Raw genomic sequence first — 18,730 nt, forward strand, 5'->3', positions numbered from 1 at the left:
ACCAGTTCAGACTGTTTTGCAATTTGAATAGCTGGTGTAGGGTTAGATCTATTTTTAATTGGAGCTGCTGTAAAGGTTTTTGCCTGTTAACCCAATAGCGAGCCTGCCTCTAATATTTTAATGTTTTACGTTCCCAAAATCACAGTTTTCAGTTACCGTATGCAGAGCTCTTATAAATGATTCAACATTTTCCTCTGGTTCTTGAGTTCTCTGATGGAAACATGCTCTTTCTTAAACCAAATTTTAAAAGGATTTAAAGATATGCTCTGCTTGCTTTTGTATAGCATAAAATATAGATGATACCTGTACATCTCCAGTTTCTTTGTGCAGCTTGGTAGCAATGCAAAATCTTGCAAAATATTGTTTCCAGTCTGTCCATTCTTAATGTTTGTCAAAGTTGAAGTTCTCTGAGGGCATTGAAGAGTGGCATGCTGATGAGATCCTACAACCTTTGTTGCGTTGTCCCTTCTGTTTGCAACCTTTGTTGCTGTTTTCCTTCTGTTTCTGTTCTCAGTTTACTTCTGACACCATGTCATGTTTTTCTGTACCAGATATGGACTGGTCAGAGAGCTTGTTTATACACACCAGGTGTGTTCATCATGAGATCCTTTAATGGTCTTGCAGGTATACCTAAGGTTCGCTTTAAATCAGGTGTTTATGCACAGTGCCCCCTGCCAGTGTACTGGCAGAACAGTACAATACAGTTTAGCATTCCATTCCATTATCCTATATTAAAACCTTCCTTAAAACTCTCTTCTGCTGTGAGTCCTACAGAAAACTTGGCAATGGTTAGGCTGCTAGTGTGCTGAGACTACAGCCTATCATGCTGAGCAATATTGTCTCATTGTGTCCTTGTACTCCCATCTGTCCATCTGTATCCACCTGTTGTACTCCCCTGTCTGTCTCCATCTTGTAGTCTCTTGAATTAGATAAGTTCATAGAGGATAGGTCCATCAATGGCTATTAGCCAAAATGATCAAGGATGCAACCTCGTGCTCTGGGTGTCCTAAGCCTCCAACTGCCAGAAGGTGGGAGTGGATGACAGGGGATGGATCACTCTGTAATTGCCCTATTCTGTTCATTCATTCTGAAGTATCTGGCATTGGCCACTGTCAGAAGACAGGATACTGGCCAAATGGACCATTGATCTGACCCAGTGTTGGTGGCACCAGGCATGACCCGGTGTTGACAAAGGGGTGGAAAAAAATGCAGTGCCAATGGGCTCTCTGTTGTATTTCTCCTCTGCTTTGTCTGACCGCCATGTTTTAACTAATTAACCCCCCAGGCTGCTAGATGGAAAATAATGTGTGGCAACTAGTTATCAGTACCAGGAGGCAATTATAACCTGCTTGCACCCTTGCAAAGGGGTAAAAAGAATGACCCAGTCAAGAAAAGTTACTAAAACGATAATATATTTTTATTTTTTATGCATGATCTAACCTGTTTAGAGTAATTGCTTCATAATGTGCTTGATGTGATGGATGAAGACTAGAAAGGAGGGAGAGGGAGGAGGGGAGGGGGGCATTGTGGGTAATGACATGCTTAGCTAAGCTCATGTAAAAAGACAGAGAGCTGCTTGTCTGGGGTGTGCTTGATCTGAGGCGATCGCCTGCCATCAAAGCATCCTGCTCTTGAGATCTCAAATTTTTTTTTGCTTCCACCCTGGTGTGTCTAATTGGAATTGGGCACGAGGCACTCGATCATCACTGTTGTAGCCTCACCAGTATGGCTGTTCTTATGTTCTTGTTGACAGTATGAACTGTCTCTTAGTTCTGTGTTTTTACAGCGCCTAGCACAGGTCCTGCTGAGGTCCTGGTCCATGATTGGGCCTCCTTGGTGCTACAATACTACTACTAGTAGTAGTAATAATAATTAATAGGCAGAGATGCCTTAGCCTTGATTCAGCAGGACTCTGGTGTAACTGGGTGCACAGCTACATCATTAGCTTCTGGGAGCGGTGATGATGATGTGTGGGTGATTTGCAGTGAAGGATTTGTGTGATGGGGAAACCTGTCCTGCCGGGAACTGGGCTGAGGCCCAGCAACTGTAATGTATTTAACACCTGTTGCCATGGATCGGTGACTCAGCTCAGGCTGCTGTTGAGTGGTGACATATTTCACACCACCCTGACTCTGTGTGGTGACATATTTCACATGGGGCACAGAGAAGAGGTGACGTTCAAACTCCTGGTCTCGTTTTCCCAGCTTTCCCCATATTTTGCACTGTAGGGCTATAAGCCAATGACTTATTTCATGTCACGTGGGCAACATGTGCTGATATATTTCATACTGTGGTGCCATAGGTCAGTGACTTATTTTACACACCCCTGAAGCCCTGATGCTGTGTGGTGACATATTTCATGCTGTGGTGCCATGGGCCAGTTATTTATTTTACACCATGTTGATGCTGCAAGACACATAGTCTGTGTTGCATGTCTGTGTGCTAGTGACTTATTTCATCCCAGGTGGGCACCATGCCAACAGGATGTTATGACATATTTCGCTCCACATTATCCCCAACAGCTCCCCCTCCACTCTGAACCTCCATTGTGTAGGGACGGGGAGGGAAACTAACGTGTGTATTCGTGAGCGAGAGAAAAAAAAAAAAAAAGTCCTCTGATCACATGACCCAGGTAACATGGCGCTACCCTGGGAGGGCTCAGGCACCAGTGGTCAAGGGGGAAAAGTGCCAGACTTCCGGTATGGAGCGGAAGTAGCTGGTGGTGCGTGACGCCAGATCCGGGGCTTCCCCGGTGAGTGACTGAGAGGCGGCCCCTCCCTCCCTCCTGCTCAGCTGCGGGAGGGGGAGAGTAGAACGGGGAGCAGCGAGGTGGCAGTTAGCAGATGAGTTTGGGGGAGGGGTGTCGAACTAGCAAAGGGGAGATGCGGGGAAGGCTGGCCTGGCTCTGAGCCTGTAGCCCCACGCTGCGGTTCACTTGACACCGGCGGGGAGGGGAGGCGACAAATCTCCCACCCCTTGCAAAGGTCCCCAGGCCGTGCTAACAGCTCCGTAGTGCTGTCCATTTGCAGAATGGTGGCTGGGTGAACCCCGGGGAATAAGCTGGGCAGTTTACAAACCTTTGGAACCAGGGAAAACTTCCCCCACCCCCGACCGAAGTTCTTAAGGGTAAATCTTTTTTTCTTCCCCTTTTACCATATGGGCTGGAACCTTTCTCAACCAATCGCGTTGCTTCTCTTTGCCCTGCCTCTATTTTTAAAAACGATACTACTAGACACATATCAACACTTTAAGGGCTTTACTAACACTAATCCTTCATTATACACAACCCAAGCCCTGGTTTTCAGGAGCGAGGCATATTTGAGTGCTGTTGTGAAGGAAGCTGAGAGAGGCTAGTTATTTTTTTAGAGTCACAGGTTAACTCCAGACCTGTGGTTACTTGAAAGATCATATGTTCAGCTATAGGCATCTGTTAATTGGGGGCTGCCATATTTGGGACACATGATAACGTGGATACTGATGTTGTCTCTGTGTCCCACCGCCAGGAGGCAGCTTTCCTCGCTTTGCTCCTTGGCCCTTGAACTGAGGCTGCTAATAAAAGTGGTGGTGGTTTTGTGGCTGCCTGTCCAGTGGGAGTGGGGCTGAGAATTAAGTTGTATCATGTGGGGCCACTGAATGACTGTCAGATGGAAAACAGTTTGACAGTGACCACTGCCAGAGACAGGATACTGGACTAGATGGAGCTTGGATCTGGTCCAGTCTGGCAGTAACTGTATTCCTATATTCAGCCACTCCTGACCTGGGTCATATTTGAAAGCAGTGTGCTAAAGGTGGAATAATCTGAGACACATTTGTCTCTCTCCCCCTGCCTCTCCCCCTTGCTCCTAGAGACAGATTGGCGGTCGCAAGCTAAAGGTAAAAGGCAGCATACCCCATTCCTGCTCTTCTGAGCCATCCTTGCTTCACCACTCTATTGTGTTTCTTATGTTGGAAACTATCCCTGTTGTATGCCAGCATCTGCAACCAGACAGTGGTATCTCCCTCGCTTCTAGCAATGCAGTCTGATCTGCCCTCTTCCTGGAGTAGAGAGAGGCTAAACAACCCCTCATCCTTGCTTGTTTGTGCTGTTTCTCGCTGGAAGAATTGCATCTCAAGCACGTCCTGAGCCTAGTCTGCTACTGGCCAATGAGCAAGGAGATGTGCTGTGACCCCTCCACCCACAGGTCATGTTATGCCTTGGTAACTTTTCCTAACACCTGAAGCCACCTGTCTTGCCAAACTCTTCAGCAACTGTGGCTAGGCTGGTGGCAGTGAGCTGGGCGGAGTAGGGAGGCTAGCCCCAGCACCTGAGCCAGGTCTCCTTGGGGCAGGGGATCTGCCTGGCACAAAACGTGGCCCCAAACTCTAGTCTTGGAGGGGGACGGACTCTTTCTTGCTGCTTCCTGATCATATGAGGCAAAGATGGCGCCACCATGCGGCTTCAGCAGGAATAGGGGGGGGCGCCATCAAATGATTGCACGATGGTCCCGCCGTCACTGGAGCAGCGTTTTTCCCTCCACCCCTTAGTTTTCCGCAAGAGCGATGGTTATCACGTGTCCCAAATATGGCGGCGCCCTAATCGCTTCTACCCCTGGAGCTGGACTTCCGGGGGTGGCCGGAAGTGAGCGCCGCCATCTTGTTTCTGTGGTTTTGGAGGAACAGTTGGCCTCCAGCGGGAGCTGCGCTTTTTTGCTCCTCCTGGCCCTTCCGCCCGCCTCCGCGGTGAGTCCCAGGCGAGCGGGGCGGGAAGGAGCCGGAGGGCTCGTGGTCCCGCCGCAGCTCGCGCGTGCCGGATGGGTGGGCTGGTTTGTGCTCAGTGCGCATGCGGGGATGGTATCATCGGGAAACACGGGGGGTGGTACCATTGGGTGACGTTGGCGAGCACGGTGGAGCGAGGGGAGGCAGAGGCCCTTGGCCCTACGGAGACCCCGAGGGGCTTGGTCACAAGGCGAAGCGTTTCCTGCCTGTCCCTCAGGATCGCCGTCCCCAGTTTCGAGCCACGCCCCCTTCCCTGCCCAGGGCACCAGGCTCCTCCCCTATAGCCCCGTTCCTGCCCCACTGGAGGGGTTGAGATCGCCACAGGTGGCGAGGGCGCCTGAGACCCTGCCTGCCCTGTCCCTTTCTCTAGCACCCGTCCCAGTGCTGAGTCCTCCCCAGTGGAGGAGGTGCAGATTGTGTGTCTGGCCTGCATGCTGCCAAAGCTAAGCAGCTACGGTTTTACTACGGGTTTCACTCTAGTTCCTAACCCGCACAGGCCATCCACTTCCATACGCAACTGTGAAAATAGCCACAGGATTCCCAGTCCAGCTTTGTTCTGTCAACCCCTGGAGAGCTTGGTATTAGGGCTATCGAGCAATTAAAAAAATTAATTGTGCCTAATCGCACGATTAATCATTCTGTTAAACAATAGAATACCATTTATTTTAAATTTTTGGACGTTTACCACATTTTCAAATATATTTCAATTACAACACAATGCAAGGTGTACAGTGTTCACTTTATAATTTTTACAAATATTTACACTGTAAAAAACCAAAAAACGTATTTTTCAATTTACCTCATATAAGTACTGTAGTGCAATCTCTATCATGAAAGCTGAACTTATATACAATGATGTAAAAAACTGCATTCTAAAACAAAACAGTGTAAAACTTTAGAGACCATAAGTCCAATCAGTCCTACTTCTTTTGTTCAGCCAATCACTCAGGGCTTGGCTACACTTACAAGTTGCAGCGCTGGTGGAGGCTTTCCAGCGCTGCAATTACCCCCCACCCACACTTGCAGGGGCAGCGCTGCAACCGCTGCAACTCCCTGGCTCTGCTGCCCATCCAAACGGTGGGGGGGGCACAGTGCAGCGCTGGCGCTGGCCAGCGCTGCTCAGCAGCGGACACTCACCAGCGCTTACCTGTCCTCCAGTATCCCAGGGCTCTCCAGCCATCCCCAGAATTCCAGTCACTCTGCATCAGTGCTGCTTCTGCTGCTCTTGCTTCAGGTGACCCGCCTTAAAAATTTTTTAAATGCTGCAAAATTTAAAATCTCCCCTCAGTTTGCTGCAGTGAGTTAGTAGCAATTGCACAGGTTACAGGTAACCATGCAGGTCAGAGCAGCACATGCCTGCAAGCACGGCCCAGAGCATGGAGCAGGTGTGAATTGCAGGCGGCGTCAGCGTTCCTCACAGCTGCGCCCTCCGGCGCGGGAATTACGATATCTTTGAGAGCAGAGGATCTTTGACAGATATCAAGGGACATGCTGATAGGGCGGGTTACAATGCAGGGTGAAAGTAGGCTGAGAGTGCCTAAAGCCGAGAGAATCGCGAGAGGGATCCGAATCCGGAATCGCGATTCCGGCGCCGATGCACAGATGGAGCTGACCCCACCGCCAACCCCAATCCACTGCCCATCAGGGGGATGCGGTGGACACTTGGGGAGAGGGGGAGGGGGAGGGAGAGGGAGCTGGGAGGAGGAGGAGGGGAGGGGGAAGGGGAGGGGGGGGTCCTGGGATGGGGGGAAGGGAAGCAAGCAGAGAGGAGCCCAGCAGCCAGGCCAGGAGAGCCAGCCAGCAGCAGCCAGCCCAGGCAGAGCAGCAGCCAGAGGGGGCAGAGCGGCAGGGGTAGGCTGGCTGGAGTTTATTTTTGAGGATTTTGGCATTCTGGGGGGGAAGGGGTGGAAGATGCATGCATGGCCCTGGTGCAGATGTGATGTGGAATGGCCCGATGTCTATCACGCATCTCTTAAATCTGCTTCAGTTATCTCAGCTTCATCCAGAGAGTGGGCACATCCAGCCTGTGCGCAGGTTTATAGGCAGAGCCTCTCTGTCCCCCCTTGTCCTGACGGACCAGACGCCACGCGCGGCCGGCCAGGGGGTCAGGGGGGACCATTTTCACACACCCGCCGCCCCCGACATAGTCCCGGGGCCTCTCTAGTCCCCTCTGTTCCCAGTAGTGTTGAGTCTTCCAGGATGAAGGGGGATTATCTCCATCTTCCTGAAAACTGTGAGATCTTCAGAAGAGAAGAGAGATAAGATCACCCCATCACAAAGATCCTGCTCTCTCTCAGCTCACTCCTCCTCTACCACTCCAGAGATTACCCCACTCCTCACTCCCCACTCTCACTCATTTCCACCATTTCACTCACCATGTTGTGGGATAAAGAATTTTCCTTTGAGATAGAATGTGAGAGTCAGTGGTGAGAACTCTGTGTGTGTTAAATGTGTGTGTTCTGCTGCCACATATACTGTGTGTTGTGTTAAATGTTGTCATTTCTGTGTGTACAGGTGACTGAACTGGACTGCCCAGATGCTGAAAAAGAGAAAAAAAAAAAAAAAAAAAGAAAAAAGAAAAAAAAAGAAAGAGGAGATGAAAGAACAGAGAGAAAAGAATTGAGGAAGAGAAAAAGAGAGAAAAGTGGCGCAGGAGAAAGAAGAGAAATGGAGAAGAAGAGGAGTGAGCTGCTGCCAGGAGCGCGCGCAAGCAGAGCACTGCGAGCGCAGTCAGTGCTATAGAGTCACTAGTCACCTGCCACCTGTCACCCCACCCGCCCCACCCACCCATCCCTCTCCTCCCACATGTCAGCTCCAACCAGCTCACCACCAGCATCCAGGCTCTACCCCACTACCACACCCTCCAACACCTCCTGCACGCTCCCCCACCCCCCACCCTACCACCACCCCCTTACCCTCCATTCAACCCCCCCATCCTCAGCATTATGCCCCATTCACAGTGCAGCATTCATTAAACAACAATCCAGACATGGCATCAACAAACTCTATACTGTACCACCTGCCCACCTGTACCCTGCTTGCCTTGTTAAAATGTTGTTGTGTGTCTGTCTTGAAAGTTTTGTTTTTTACTTTTTCTAGAAGAAAAAACTTTTTTGAAATTTGAAAACTTAGAAAGTTGAAAACAGATAGTATGGATAATAGAAGAGGCACTGCAAAGCAAATTATGCAAATCATATTATAAATAAATATTATTATTTATTGGTAAGCAGTGCAAATCAACAAGCAATTCAGCATCATGCAAAATTCTCCCATGCAACATCTGCCTCAAGGCATCTCTCATTGTCCTCCCTCTGTGCTGGGCTTCCTCCTCCCTGCCCTGCTCTCTGCCTGTGCATATTCAGCCTCCATATTCAGAACTCTCTTGGTGAATGCCTCACTGAACCTTCACAAATATTATCATGGGTTCCTTCACTTCCCTTCTTCAGCACTATTTTGGGTACAGCAAGCTCCTTTTCCCAGCACACTCCACAGTCATTCTGCCTCAGCCAGCCCTTACAACATCTCCCACTCTCCACCAGCACACTGTAAAAGCACCAGCTTCTCGCTCAGGCCGGCCCTCCTGTGTAGGTTTTCACGGTCCAAGGCAGGTTTCGGTATCCCCTACTGGCATCTTCCTGTCTGGGTCTCAAAAGGATCAGCATTTTTCTGAAAGGATCTGTTCCGGCCTGTCTGCATCTTCCTGCTGTCTTTCCTGTCTCGGAAGCCACCCTGCATCAAGAAAAAGAGGCCACCCTCAAGCGCGCCTGCATCATGCACCTTCTACGTAATCCGAAATGGGACATGATGATCGGCCTGGAGAACAGAAGAGAAATACGTCTCCCATAGAACCATGCTCTTTAATGAATGGGGCACATCTAATAGGCCCTGCAGGCCAGAAATCCCCCCAGTTACAGGAAACCCTATTGTGCAAAGCCATCGGAAACCCATTTAAGAAACCCACATCACGCTTCACAGACACACGCAGAGTGGACTTAGCTTAGCAGGATGCGATTCCCTGCATTCTTGTATTCCCACCAAACCCGTTCCACACCCCACTGTAGCTGTCTGATTCTGGTTCCTCTCTCGATTGCCCATCTTCCAGATTGCAATAGCAAGCTCAGGGCACAGTCCCTGCTCAGGCAGTTTCCTGGGCCGTCTCTGCAGAGTGCCATGAAAGTGGCTTTTCAAACCATGAAGCTCTGCAGATACACTCCCAGATGCAGCAGCTGCATCTCCGAGCCATCCTCCCCACCTGCGCGTTCCCCACGACCAGCGCACCATCGCGCTCAACGGTGCCGGCAGTGCAGACAAGAGTGCATTGCATTGAATGCCGCAAGCACTCAAGTGTCACACGCGGCAGACAAATCCATATTGATATCATGTTGTGCCTTCACTGTCTATCAGCAGAGTCCTCAGCAGATCGGGCACCATGCAGTGAGAAGAGGTGACACCAGGGAGAGACAGAAAAGCACTCACCATGGCGCCAAACGCTGCGGAATAGAGATAGAGATGTACAGAAATGAACCCACGGAACAATGGCGCCAACGCTGCGACGAGAAAATGCTGCATGCGCTGACCACACAACAGCGAAAAGCGGAAATGACCCGCACATCCCGGTGTTCTGTCCCATTCCCCAGCGCCAAAACGGTCACAACGCGGTGCTGAGGTGTTGTGGACAATGGTGCCAACACAGCACCAGCTCTTTGCTGCTGCAGCGCCTGGCCCCACACTGGCCTGCGCGGCAGCGCAGTAACTCCACGGCCCCTCAGACAAACAAGGTTAGTTACAATTTGCAGGAGATAATGCTGCCTGCTTCTTATTTACAGTGTTATCTGAAAGCACTGTTGTAGCTGGCGTTGCAAGATATTTATGTGCCTGATGCGCTAAAGATTCATATGTCCCTTCATGTTTCAACCAACATTGCAGAGGACATGCTTCCATGCTGGTGATTGGTTCTGCTTGATAAAGATCTGAAGCAGTGTGGACTGCATGATGCATGTTCATTTCATCATCTGAGTCAGATGCCACCAGCAGAAGGTTGATTTTTGGTGCTTTGGGTTCTGTAGTTTCTGCATCAGAGTGTTCATAGACTATCAGGGTGGGAACGGACCACAGGAGGTCATCTAGTCCAACCCCCTGCTCAAAGCAGGACCAATCCCCAGACAGATTTTTGCCCCCGATCCCTAAATGGCCCCCCTCAAGGATTGAATGCACAACCTTGGGTTTAGCAGGCCAGTGCTCAAACCACTAGTCTATCCCTGTGCTCTTTAAGACTGCTAAAAGCATGCTCCACACCTCATCCCTCTCAGATTTTGGATGACACTTCAGTTTCTTAAACCTTGGGTTGAGTGCTGTAACTATTTTTAGAAATCTCACTTCGATACCTTCTTTGCATTTTGTCAAATCCGCTGTGCAAGTGTTCTCAAAATGAACATGTGCTGGGTCATCATCCCAGACTGCTATAACATGAAATATATGCAGAATGTAGGTAAAACAGAGCAGGAGACATACAGTTCTCCTCCCAAGGAGTACAGTCACAAATTTAATTCATTATTTTTTTAAAGAGCATGGAAGCATGTCCTCTGGAATGGTGGCTGAAGCATGGAAGGGGCATACCTGGCATGTAAATACCTTGCAATGCCAGCTACAAAAGTGCCATGCGAACGCCTGTTCTCACTTTCAGGTGACATTGTAAATAAGCAGGCAGCATTATCTCCCATCAATGTAAACAAACTTGTTTGTATTAGCAATTGGCAGAATAAGAAGTAGGACTGAGTGGACTTGTAGGCTCTAAAGTTTTACACTGTTTTGTTTTAGAATGCAGTTATGTAACCAAAAAAAATCTGCATTTGTAAGTTACGCTTTCACAATAAAGAGATTGCACTTCAGTACTTGTATGAGGTGAATTGAAAAATACTATTTCTTTTAACATTTTTACAGTGCATATATTTGTAATCAAAAATACTATAAAGTGAACACTGTGCACTTTGTATTCTGTGTTGTAATTGAAATCAATATTGAAAATATAAAAAAATCCAAAAATATTTAATACATTTAAATTGGTATTCTATTGGTATAAGTGCAATTAATTTTTTTTGAGTTAACTGCGATTGACAGCCCAACTTAGTATCACTATGATAGCTTGAACGTAAGCCAGAAGTAACTCTTCTCCCCTCTGTCTCTCAGTTGAGTTTGCGTGGGTGATTCCCGAGAGCATTGCAGGCTGGAAGTGCAACCTCCTGCCATGGTGAAGATCTTTGTGGGAGGGGTCTCCCCTTCTGTCACAGTGGATGAGCTGAAGAAGCTCTTCGAGCAGTATGGACAGGTAAACGAGTGTGACATCCTGAAGAACTTCGCCTTTGTGCACATGGAAAAGGAGGACGAGGCCCACAAGGCCATCAGCGAGCTGCACAAGCAGGAGTTCTACGGGGCCCACCTGACGGTAGAGTACGCCACCTCCAAGATCCGTAACGCCACCAAGATCTATGTGGGCAATGTCTCCAGCAAGGCCACCACAGCCCAGATCAAGGAGCTCTTTGAGAAGTTTGGCAAGGTGGTGGAGTGTGACATTGTCAAGAACTACGCCTTTGTCCACATGGCCAAGGAGAGAGAAGCCATGGACGCCATCTTGAACCTCAACGACATGCCTCTGGAGGACCAGAAGATCTTTGTAACACTGTCCAAGAGCAACAACTCGCTCAAGACAACCAAGGGGACCTCTGTGCCACCTCCACCACCTGCACTGCCCAGTTACTACTTCCCCAGGGGGCGCATCCCCCCGCCACCGTCTCCATATACCCCATATGCAACCCGATCTTGGTATGACCGGGAATATTACGACCGCTTTGCTTATGAGCTCTATGACCGGGCGTTGACTGCCAGGACAGCATACGAGAGGGCCCTGCCACCTCCGCCCTCTACCCCCACTGCCTACAGAGAGAGGAGCCCTGTGGGCAGGCGGACGACTGCTGCAGTGGCCCAGTATACTGATCCCTACGCTGCTGCGGCTGCTGCCCAGACATACAGCCAAGTGTACAACCAAACGGGTTATGCAGCAGTGGCGGCTGCAGCCGCAGCAGCAGCTACCTACTCCCAGTACAGCATGGGTGCCACCTACAGTGCAGGGGAGTACTATGAGAAATACAGCAACGGCTATGCCACTCAGTATGCCCAGACGTACTAATCTCACTGTGCTCATAGCAGTAAGTGACCAGAGATCTTAGCTTCGGTGGGAGGCGGAGGCATGGGGTGGAGAGTAACTAGCCCTAGAACTCCTAAGTGGCACAGTTTTTTATGGGGTAAGGGAGTGCCACTCCTCCCTAAAGTAGCTCTCTGATGTCATCCACAGTGGATGGAGGTTACCATGCCTCCTGAAAGGCAGTAAATAGGCTCATATGAACTAGACAACCTTTTATGTGTGTGTTTTATATATATATAATATATAGCCTAGATTTCCTTTGAAGGTCAAGTAGCTCTGGCGAGAAGTGAGTTTGCCTCCCTCCCTCCCCGTTAAGAAATTAACCTTTCTTTTCCTTTAGTCTTCTCATGCTCCCACTTTCCAAGGTTTGTTAGGATGCATCTTTTCTTTACCTTCCCCCCTCATCCCCTTTCCCTCCTGGTTTCCTTTCCTCACGTTCTCTTTTGTTTTGGTTCGGTCGCTAAGAAAATAATCCCAGTTTGGAAGATCAGTCGCCCACCATGACGAACTGGTCCCCTGCAAGCCTGCACGGAAAGTCAAGGCGATTCTGCTCGTAATTCAGAGCTGATCCTTTCTTGATTCCCCTCCCCTCTCATCAGTTTTAACCGTTGTAACTTGCAGTGCTCTTTTTTTTTCCTCTTTTGCTGGCTAATTCCTTGGCGCGGTCTTCCCGTGTTGTGCATGAGGAGCGGAGTTTTGAAATGTGTGTCTCTAGATCCATAGCTAGGACCAGAGGGCGGGGGGAGGGGTGCCTTGTTCTGTTTCTGTACCTCAGTATTACAAAAGGAAGTGGATTTTTTTGGTGCATCCAAAGTCCGTGTCACGGCTTCTTTTTCCCTTTTCGTTTTTTACATTGATGATTAAACAGCTTGTACAGAACTCCCGGCGTCTCGTCGTCAAATCAGCTGCTGCGTCGCTTTAACTGTGCCCAAACCTCCGTGCGGCTCTTCTTTCTCTGCCTCTCTCCTCTGTGCCTAGCGAATGGCAAAACTGACACCCCGATTTCGCTTGACTGTATCGCGCTGCCTGTTCCACCGCGGTTGCCTCGGTTAACGGAGCAACCCTCTTCCCTTCCCGTCTCCCTGTGCCCTCCCCACGGCGAGCACCTTGTTAGCAACCCCACAGGCTGCCCAGGTTTCCCTCCTGCCTTCTGGCTGCAGCATTCCCCTGCTCCAACTCAGCCGGGGCATCAGTAACTCTGACCTGTTGCAAGCTCCTTATCTGCTGTTCCTGTTGTTGAGGCCAACTTCCCCTCCTCCCTTCCCATACCCGTTTGTTTAGACCTCACTTGTCAGGTATCTAACATTTTAACCCTTTCTCCCCCCCCATTGATTTTTTTTCTCCATACACAGCCCGGTGCTCGGAGGCGTAAGGGGGAAAGGGATCTCGGCTGAAAAGGTGCAGGCAGAGCTGATTCAAGACAGCGCAATGCCTTTAACCACCACCCTGCTGAAGGAAGCGTGAAGCCTCCACTACAAGCTTGAGTGAATATACCACTCCCCTTGTCCCCTACCTGCGCTTCTTCCTCTTCTGGTGCTCTCGGGTTAGCTATTTGGCAGTCCAGAGGGCACCCTCTGGTGAGAGCGCAAGGCTAGCAGGACTCATGGGTTCTATTCCAGCAACTCCCTTCCCCTCCCTGTGCCTCAATTTCCCCACAGCAGAGATTGCGTTGAAATCTTTGGGTAAGCACTGTATGTGCAAAGAGATTTTGGCTTCTTGCTGGGGATGCTGCCTCCACCCATCTAAAGCGCTCCACCTAAGCCCCACTCCCCCCCCTTTGTGATGTCCTCTGGCTAGCTCATGTTCCTGCCCTTACTGGGTTTGAAGATCTAGGGACAGGCCCACTCCTTAGCACATGTATGTCTTAGCCTGGGGATCGCTTTGGTCGTTCCAGATCCCCCCGCATGCATCCGCTAGCACACCCTGCCTCCATTTGCTTTTTAGTAGCTGTCTTCAGTTGCCAGAGACAATGGCATAGGAATCCATTGCGCTGCTGAATAGTCAGCTTGAGCTGCTTTCTCTCCTAGGAGCAGACTTGGGGCAGAACGTGCTCACCGGCTGGGGCCAGGAATTGCATCCCCCATTGGTACAGCATTGGGTAATGCCTTCTCTTGATGTGGGATACACAACTAGGTGGACCACTGGTGTGTGAGAGAAGTGATAGAGAGACCCTTTCATTCCCCCAGCAGCACGTCTGGGAGGTGAAGGGGGGAGCATCAGAAAAAAACAGCCGACAGGGTAACCGTCTCCCTCTGGCATCTGGCCATGGCAGATTGAGGTAAGGCAGAAAGACCTCCCCGATGAGGGTTTGAGCCTGTGTGTGTTGGAGACGATGCTGCGAGCAGGGGAGTGGGGTACTGGGGGGATGGTGCAGTGGTTAGAGCAGGGAGCGTCTACCCCTATGAGCTCGTAGACAGATCACTTCCTCTGCCTGTTTCAGTTTCCCCATGTGTGACTGTGGGAGCCTTTCAGTGCCTGGAGAGCCTCTAATGGAAAGGGCTGTAGAAGCACCATTGCCATTCAGCCCAGGCTCAGAGGTCAGACTCCTTCCATCCCCTGACCAAGGGGTTGTGGGGTGATGTGCCCCAAGAACAGAATTTGGAAGAGCCTGGCAGCTCAGGGGAAGCTGCTCTGAGCGTCCAATCAGAACGGTCTGGATCTGGCCGTGGGGGAGCATTAGGGGGCAGGTCTTAGTTCCATAAGCATCCAAAGAGGGGGCGCAGTATCTGCTTTCAGCACAATTCATGGACAGACATTTGTCAGCCTAACTTCTGAGGCATCCTGTTGGGACTATCAAGTCTGCTGACTCCACAGAGTCCTTGGAGCTGGCAGCCATGCGCCATCCGAGCTCTGTGTTTAAATCTGTTCCATTTTACGCTGAAGGCCAGCTGTTAACCCAAGCTCCTCCAGGCCAAGGGGAAACCAAAGGGCAGGATGCAAAGCCCCTAGATCCTTTTAGAAACACAGGCAGGAGGGGCTAGTGACTCTAACTCGCCCATCTATTCTAGATTGACCCTATCCCAAAGAGATCTTACATCAAGGTAACCCCCAGACCAGGAACTCTTTTGGCCTCAGCTGACATGTCAGGGGAAGAGCAGGATTTCTGGAGGACCCACCAAGCATCCTGCTAGCAGAGGTGAAAGCTGACTTGAGGGATTCCCCGAAGATCTCCCAGTCTCTTCTTTCTAACCACTGTGAGCCTTAAACACCCCTGGGGAATCCAGCCTGAGATGAAGCAGGAGGTAAGCGCGATTGTCCCCCCTTCCCTTTCACTCGCGCTCCAAGAGGAAGGAACAGTGGTGTGCTTCTGTCACGGACAGCACAAGATCTGGGTTCTGTTCCCTGGTTCTGGCACTGACCTCAGGGCAAGTCTGTGGATCTCATCTGTAAAAGGGGCAAGGGTTGATTCATGTTTGGTTATTATCTCCACTGGCTGGTGCTGAGTCAAGTAGTATTAGAAATCCCTGCCACAGAGAGGTGGTGTTCTGGAAGCACGTGCCTCCTGCCTTACTGGTGTAATCTAGTTTAGGTCTTTATATGGTTCCCATAGTGACCTGATCACTGTCTGCAGCTGGGGTGGAGATTTGAGAGTAGAGCAGTCTTTAATCTCACAAAGGCAGAACAAGAGCCAGTCGGTGGACGTTGAAGCGAGACAAATTCAGACTGGAAATAAGGCAGATTTTTAACCCCGAGAGGAATTAGCCAGTGGACATAGGGACGTTGTGGATTCTCCATTGCTTGGAGTCTTTAAGTCGAGACTGGCTATCTTTCCTAAACCTGCGCTGTAGCTCTCACAAATTACAGGCGTGAGGCAGGAAAAAGGATTCTCTGACCTACAGTATGCAGGAGGTGAGCATAGATGATCAGAATGGGCCCTTCTGGTCTTAAAAGCAGTGAATCATTTCCGCAGTATGTGAGCACCTCAGTTTTGAATGGATTTATCTTCCCAACACCTCTGTGAGGCAGGGCAGCGCTGTTCTCCCCATTTTACAGATGGGGAAACTGAGGCACAAAGCAACTAAGTGACTTGGCCAAGTTCACACAGGCAGACTGGCAGAGCAGGGACTCAAACCCAGGTCTCCTGACTCCTAGTCCAGCACTTGAGCCTTAAGATCATTCTTCATCTTCTAAGTTATGTAATATTAGGGTTGCCTGCCTGAAGAAATACAGGCCCTTGGCTCTGGTTAGGTGGCCCTACTAGTGCTATGAGCCCAGGCTGAATATAGGGTGAATGCGCCCTAAGGTGAACATACAGATCTAGGGCAGCCAACAGTTCCCAGCTTCAGTTCCTTGGCGCTACTGCATCAAAATGTGTGTGCTCTCCTCTTCCTCATCAACCTGAACAGGAAGGGGCAGATTGAGGTAAATCCAGACCTTTGGCACAACATTCCACCCACAACATGATCTGTGTGTAGAGTGGCCTGGTTGCAACAAGGACTGAAAGGAAGCCTGGAGCTGGGGAGCCTCCAGCTGAAATTCTCTTCTCTCCTTACTCTCTCCTAGAGCAGAGTGGATTGGGCCTTCTCTCTGTCTCTCTCTCTTTCTCTCCCTCCCAGCCCAACTCCACCATCCCTTGTTCTGCGAAAGCAGCGAGCTCCGTCCCCGCCACAGTGCTCTGGATGCTGTCGGAAGGCTCCCTGCTCGGTGAGATTCTCCACACCTCCTGGCTGCTGGGTAACGGGCGACGGGAGCAAACAGCCTAGGCCCCGCTCTGTCCTCTGGCTGGGGAGAGCTGCATGGAGCTAGGAGCTGGGAGAGGTCTTTCCCTGCGATCATGATTGGTGCTTGGGGTGGGATTGATCTTTCAAGGTGTTGAGAACTCATCCCCTGGTGGGCGGGATGCTGGTTTGTAGGGCTGGCTTGGTTTGCATCACGGGCGGCTTTCTCCATCTAGGGGTGTTGGGACAGGAGGGAATTCTCTGGTGTAAAGACCAAGGTTGTCTCCATTTCCTCCTGGGTGATACGACTCGTCCTGCAGCCTTTGGTTTGGGTGGGACTGGTGGGGGCAGCTTTGCATCTTCACTCTGTACCAAGGCAGTGCAGATTTGGCTGGGCCTCTTCTCTGCCTCAGAAAGATCTCTGAACCGCTGCTTCTGGGTGGGAGTCACCTTGCTTCCTTGTCTAGCCCGGGGCCTTGACCAACACCACACCTTCCACAGCTTCCCTCCTTGATCCCTGACATGGGAGGTCCCGCAACAGAGATGGGGCCAGCAGAGCTCGTGTGCGGGACGAGAACCACCACGTCTCTACCACCGGGTACCTCCAGCAATAGTCTCGACTCCCTGTTAATTGCAGTTGGCTCCGGCAGAAAAGGATGGAGTGTGGGGACTGCAGGCTTCTCTGCATTGGATGAGCATGGCGAGCTGCTCCTGGTAGGTGTGTGTGTGGAGGCCAAAGGCAGGGGTAGAAGCCTAGGCTCAGTGCTTTGTGGGTTGGAGCAGTGGAATACATTACCTTCCTAGGGGGCCCTGAGCAGCAGTAACTATAAAGCCTCTCTCAATCAGAGATCTGGGTTAAACTTGACCACAGGAGCTACATGAGACGGGTTGTGTTTGTTTTGCGGTTCCCCAGTGGACTAAACCACCCCCCTAAGCGGGCCAGATTGGCAGTGTCAGCTCAGGAGAAGCTCAGGAATGGACTAGTGGAGGTGGAGGGTGTTGCTGGAGGATGTAATTGGGGGCCATTGACTGCTGTGTGAGAGAGGAGTCTGGGGGTGGGATAGCAGGGGGCTGAGGTGGGTATTGAGGGGGATCAGCAGAGTTGGAAGAGGAAGCCAGGGGACTGTGGGTCAGGATTGAGAGAGCCCTTGACAGAACTGTGTAGCGGGGGAGTCGGGTTGGGATAGCTGGGCAGCTGTGGGTTGGGATTAATGAGCATTGGCAGATCTGGGGGTGGGGGTGTGAAGCAGAGCCCAGCCTGGGATAGCATGAGGGCTGCGGGCCAGGATTGAGGGGCATCAGCAGAGCTGTGAGTGGACCCAGAACTGGATTGCCTACTAGTTCTGTGCAGCTGGTGCTAAGCTGCCGTGACATTTCGCGTTGGAACTCCGCCAGCACTACAGGCAGCCCCCTCTGCAGAACCCTGGCATCTCTGAAAGAAGTTGGCTTCTGCTGTATCAGTGGCTACCTGGCTCCAGCCCTTATCCGAGGCTTGAGTGAAATGTGCTGCCCTAGCATAGGGCTCTGGGATTGGTGGGTGGCACCTAGTACAGCATCACAAGGGTAGGGGCGAGGCTTGGAACTAATAAACATCCTTGTTTAAGTAGCATTTGGGCTGGCGGCTGATTATTTCGTGTCTGCCTTGGTCTTTGGTTCCCTGCCAGTCCCTGAAGAGGGCCTACTGGCTTTGCTAATGGGCTCCTCTTTGAGCAGTCACAGACCCTGAAATCTTCCTCCCAGCTGATCTCATGCTGCAGGATGTGCCATCCCTCACCTCCCTCTCTTCTCTGTCCACAGAGCTGCTTCTGGGGCGGGACAATGGCCCAGTGGTGAGGGTGCTTGGGAGACCTGGGTTTAATTCCCAGCTCTGCCACAGACTCCTGGCGTGACCATGGGCAGGCCACCCAGTCTCAGTTTTCACCATCTGTACAATGGGGATAATAGCTCGGTACTGCCTCATGATGGGGAGGGAGGAAAAGAGTTGAGGCTTCAAGGCGCCCAGATGATGGCAATCTCTGTCTCTTATCAGCAGATCTCTTTACAAAGCAGGTCAGAATCGTGACCCCCATTCAGGGGGACTCTGAAGCACAGAGAGGAAATGTGACTTGCTGAAGGTCAC

At 50.8% G+C, this 18,730-nt stretch overlaps 1 protein-coding gene across 11 annotated transcripts; it reads left to right on the forward strand.

Moving 5' to 3' along the window:
- The first annotated feature begins 2,624 nt into the window (after positions 1–2,624).
- Positions 2,625–18,213, forward strand: LOC120369079 (RNA-binding protein 4-like). Of its 11 annotated transcripts, XR_005582918.1 has the most exons (6): positions 4,577–4,719; positions 10,942–11,957; positions 13,306–14,051; positions 14,140–14,231; positions 14,394–16,597; positions 17,113–18,213. XR_005582918.1 is itself a non-coding variant. In XM_039481968.1 (2 exons), the coding sequence occupies exon 2, from the start codon at positions 11,000–11,002 to the stop codon at positions 11,936–11,938; it is 939 nt and encodes a 312-aa protein (XP_039337902.1). In that variant the 5' UTR covers positions 4,577–4,719; positions 10,942–10,999; the 3' UTR covers positions 11,939–13,294. The 11 variants fall into 11 exon arrangements, 1 of the variants encoding a protein (XP_039337902.1); XR_005582915.1 differs by having other exon boundaries at positions 13,306–15,195; positions 16,457–16,597; XR_005582919.1 differs by having other exon boundaries at positions 13,306–15,195; positions 16,510–16,597.
- Positions 18,214–18,730: the final 517 nt, after the last annotated feature.

Source organism: Mauremys reevesii, linkage group 7, assembly GCF_016161935.1.
Source record: "Mauremys reevesii isolate NIE-2019 linkage group 7, ASM1616193v1, whole genome shotgun sequence".
NCBI lineage: Eukaryota > Metazoa > Chordata > Testudines > Geoemydidae > Mauremys > Mauremys reevesii.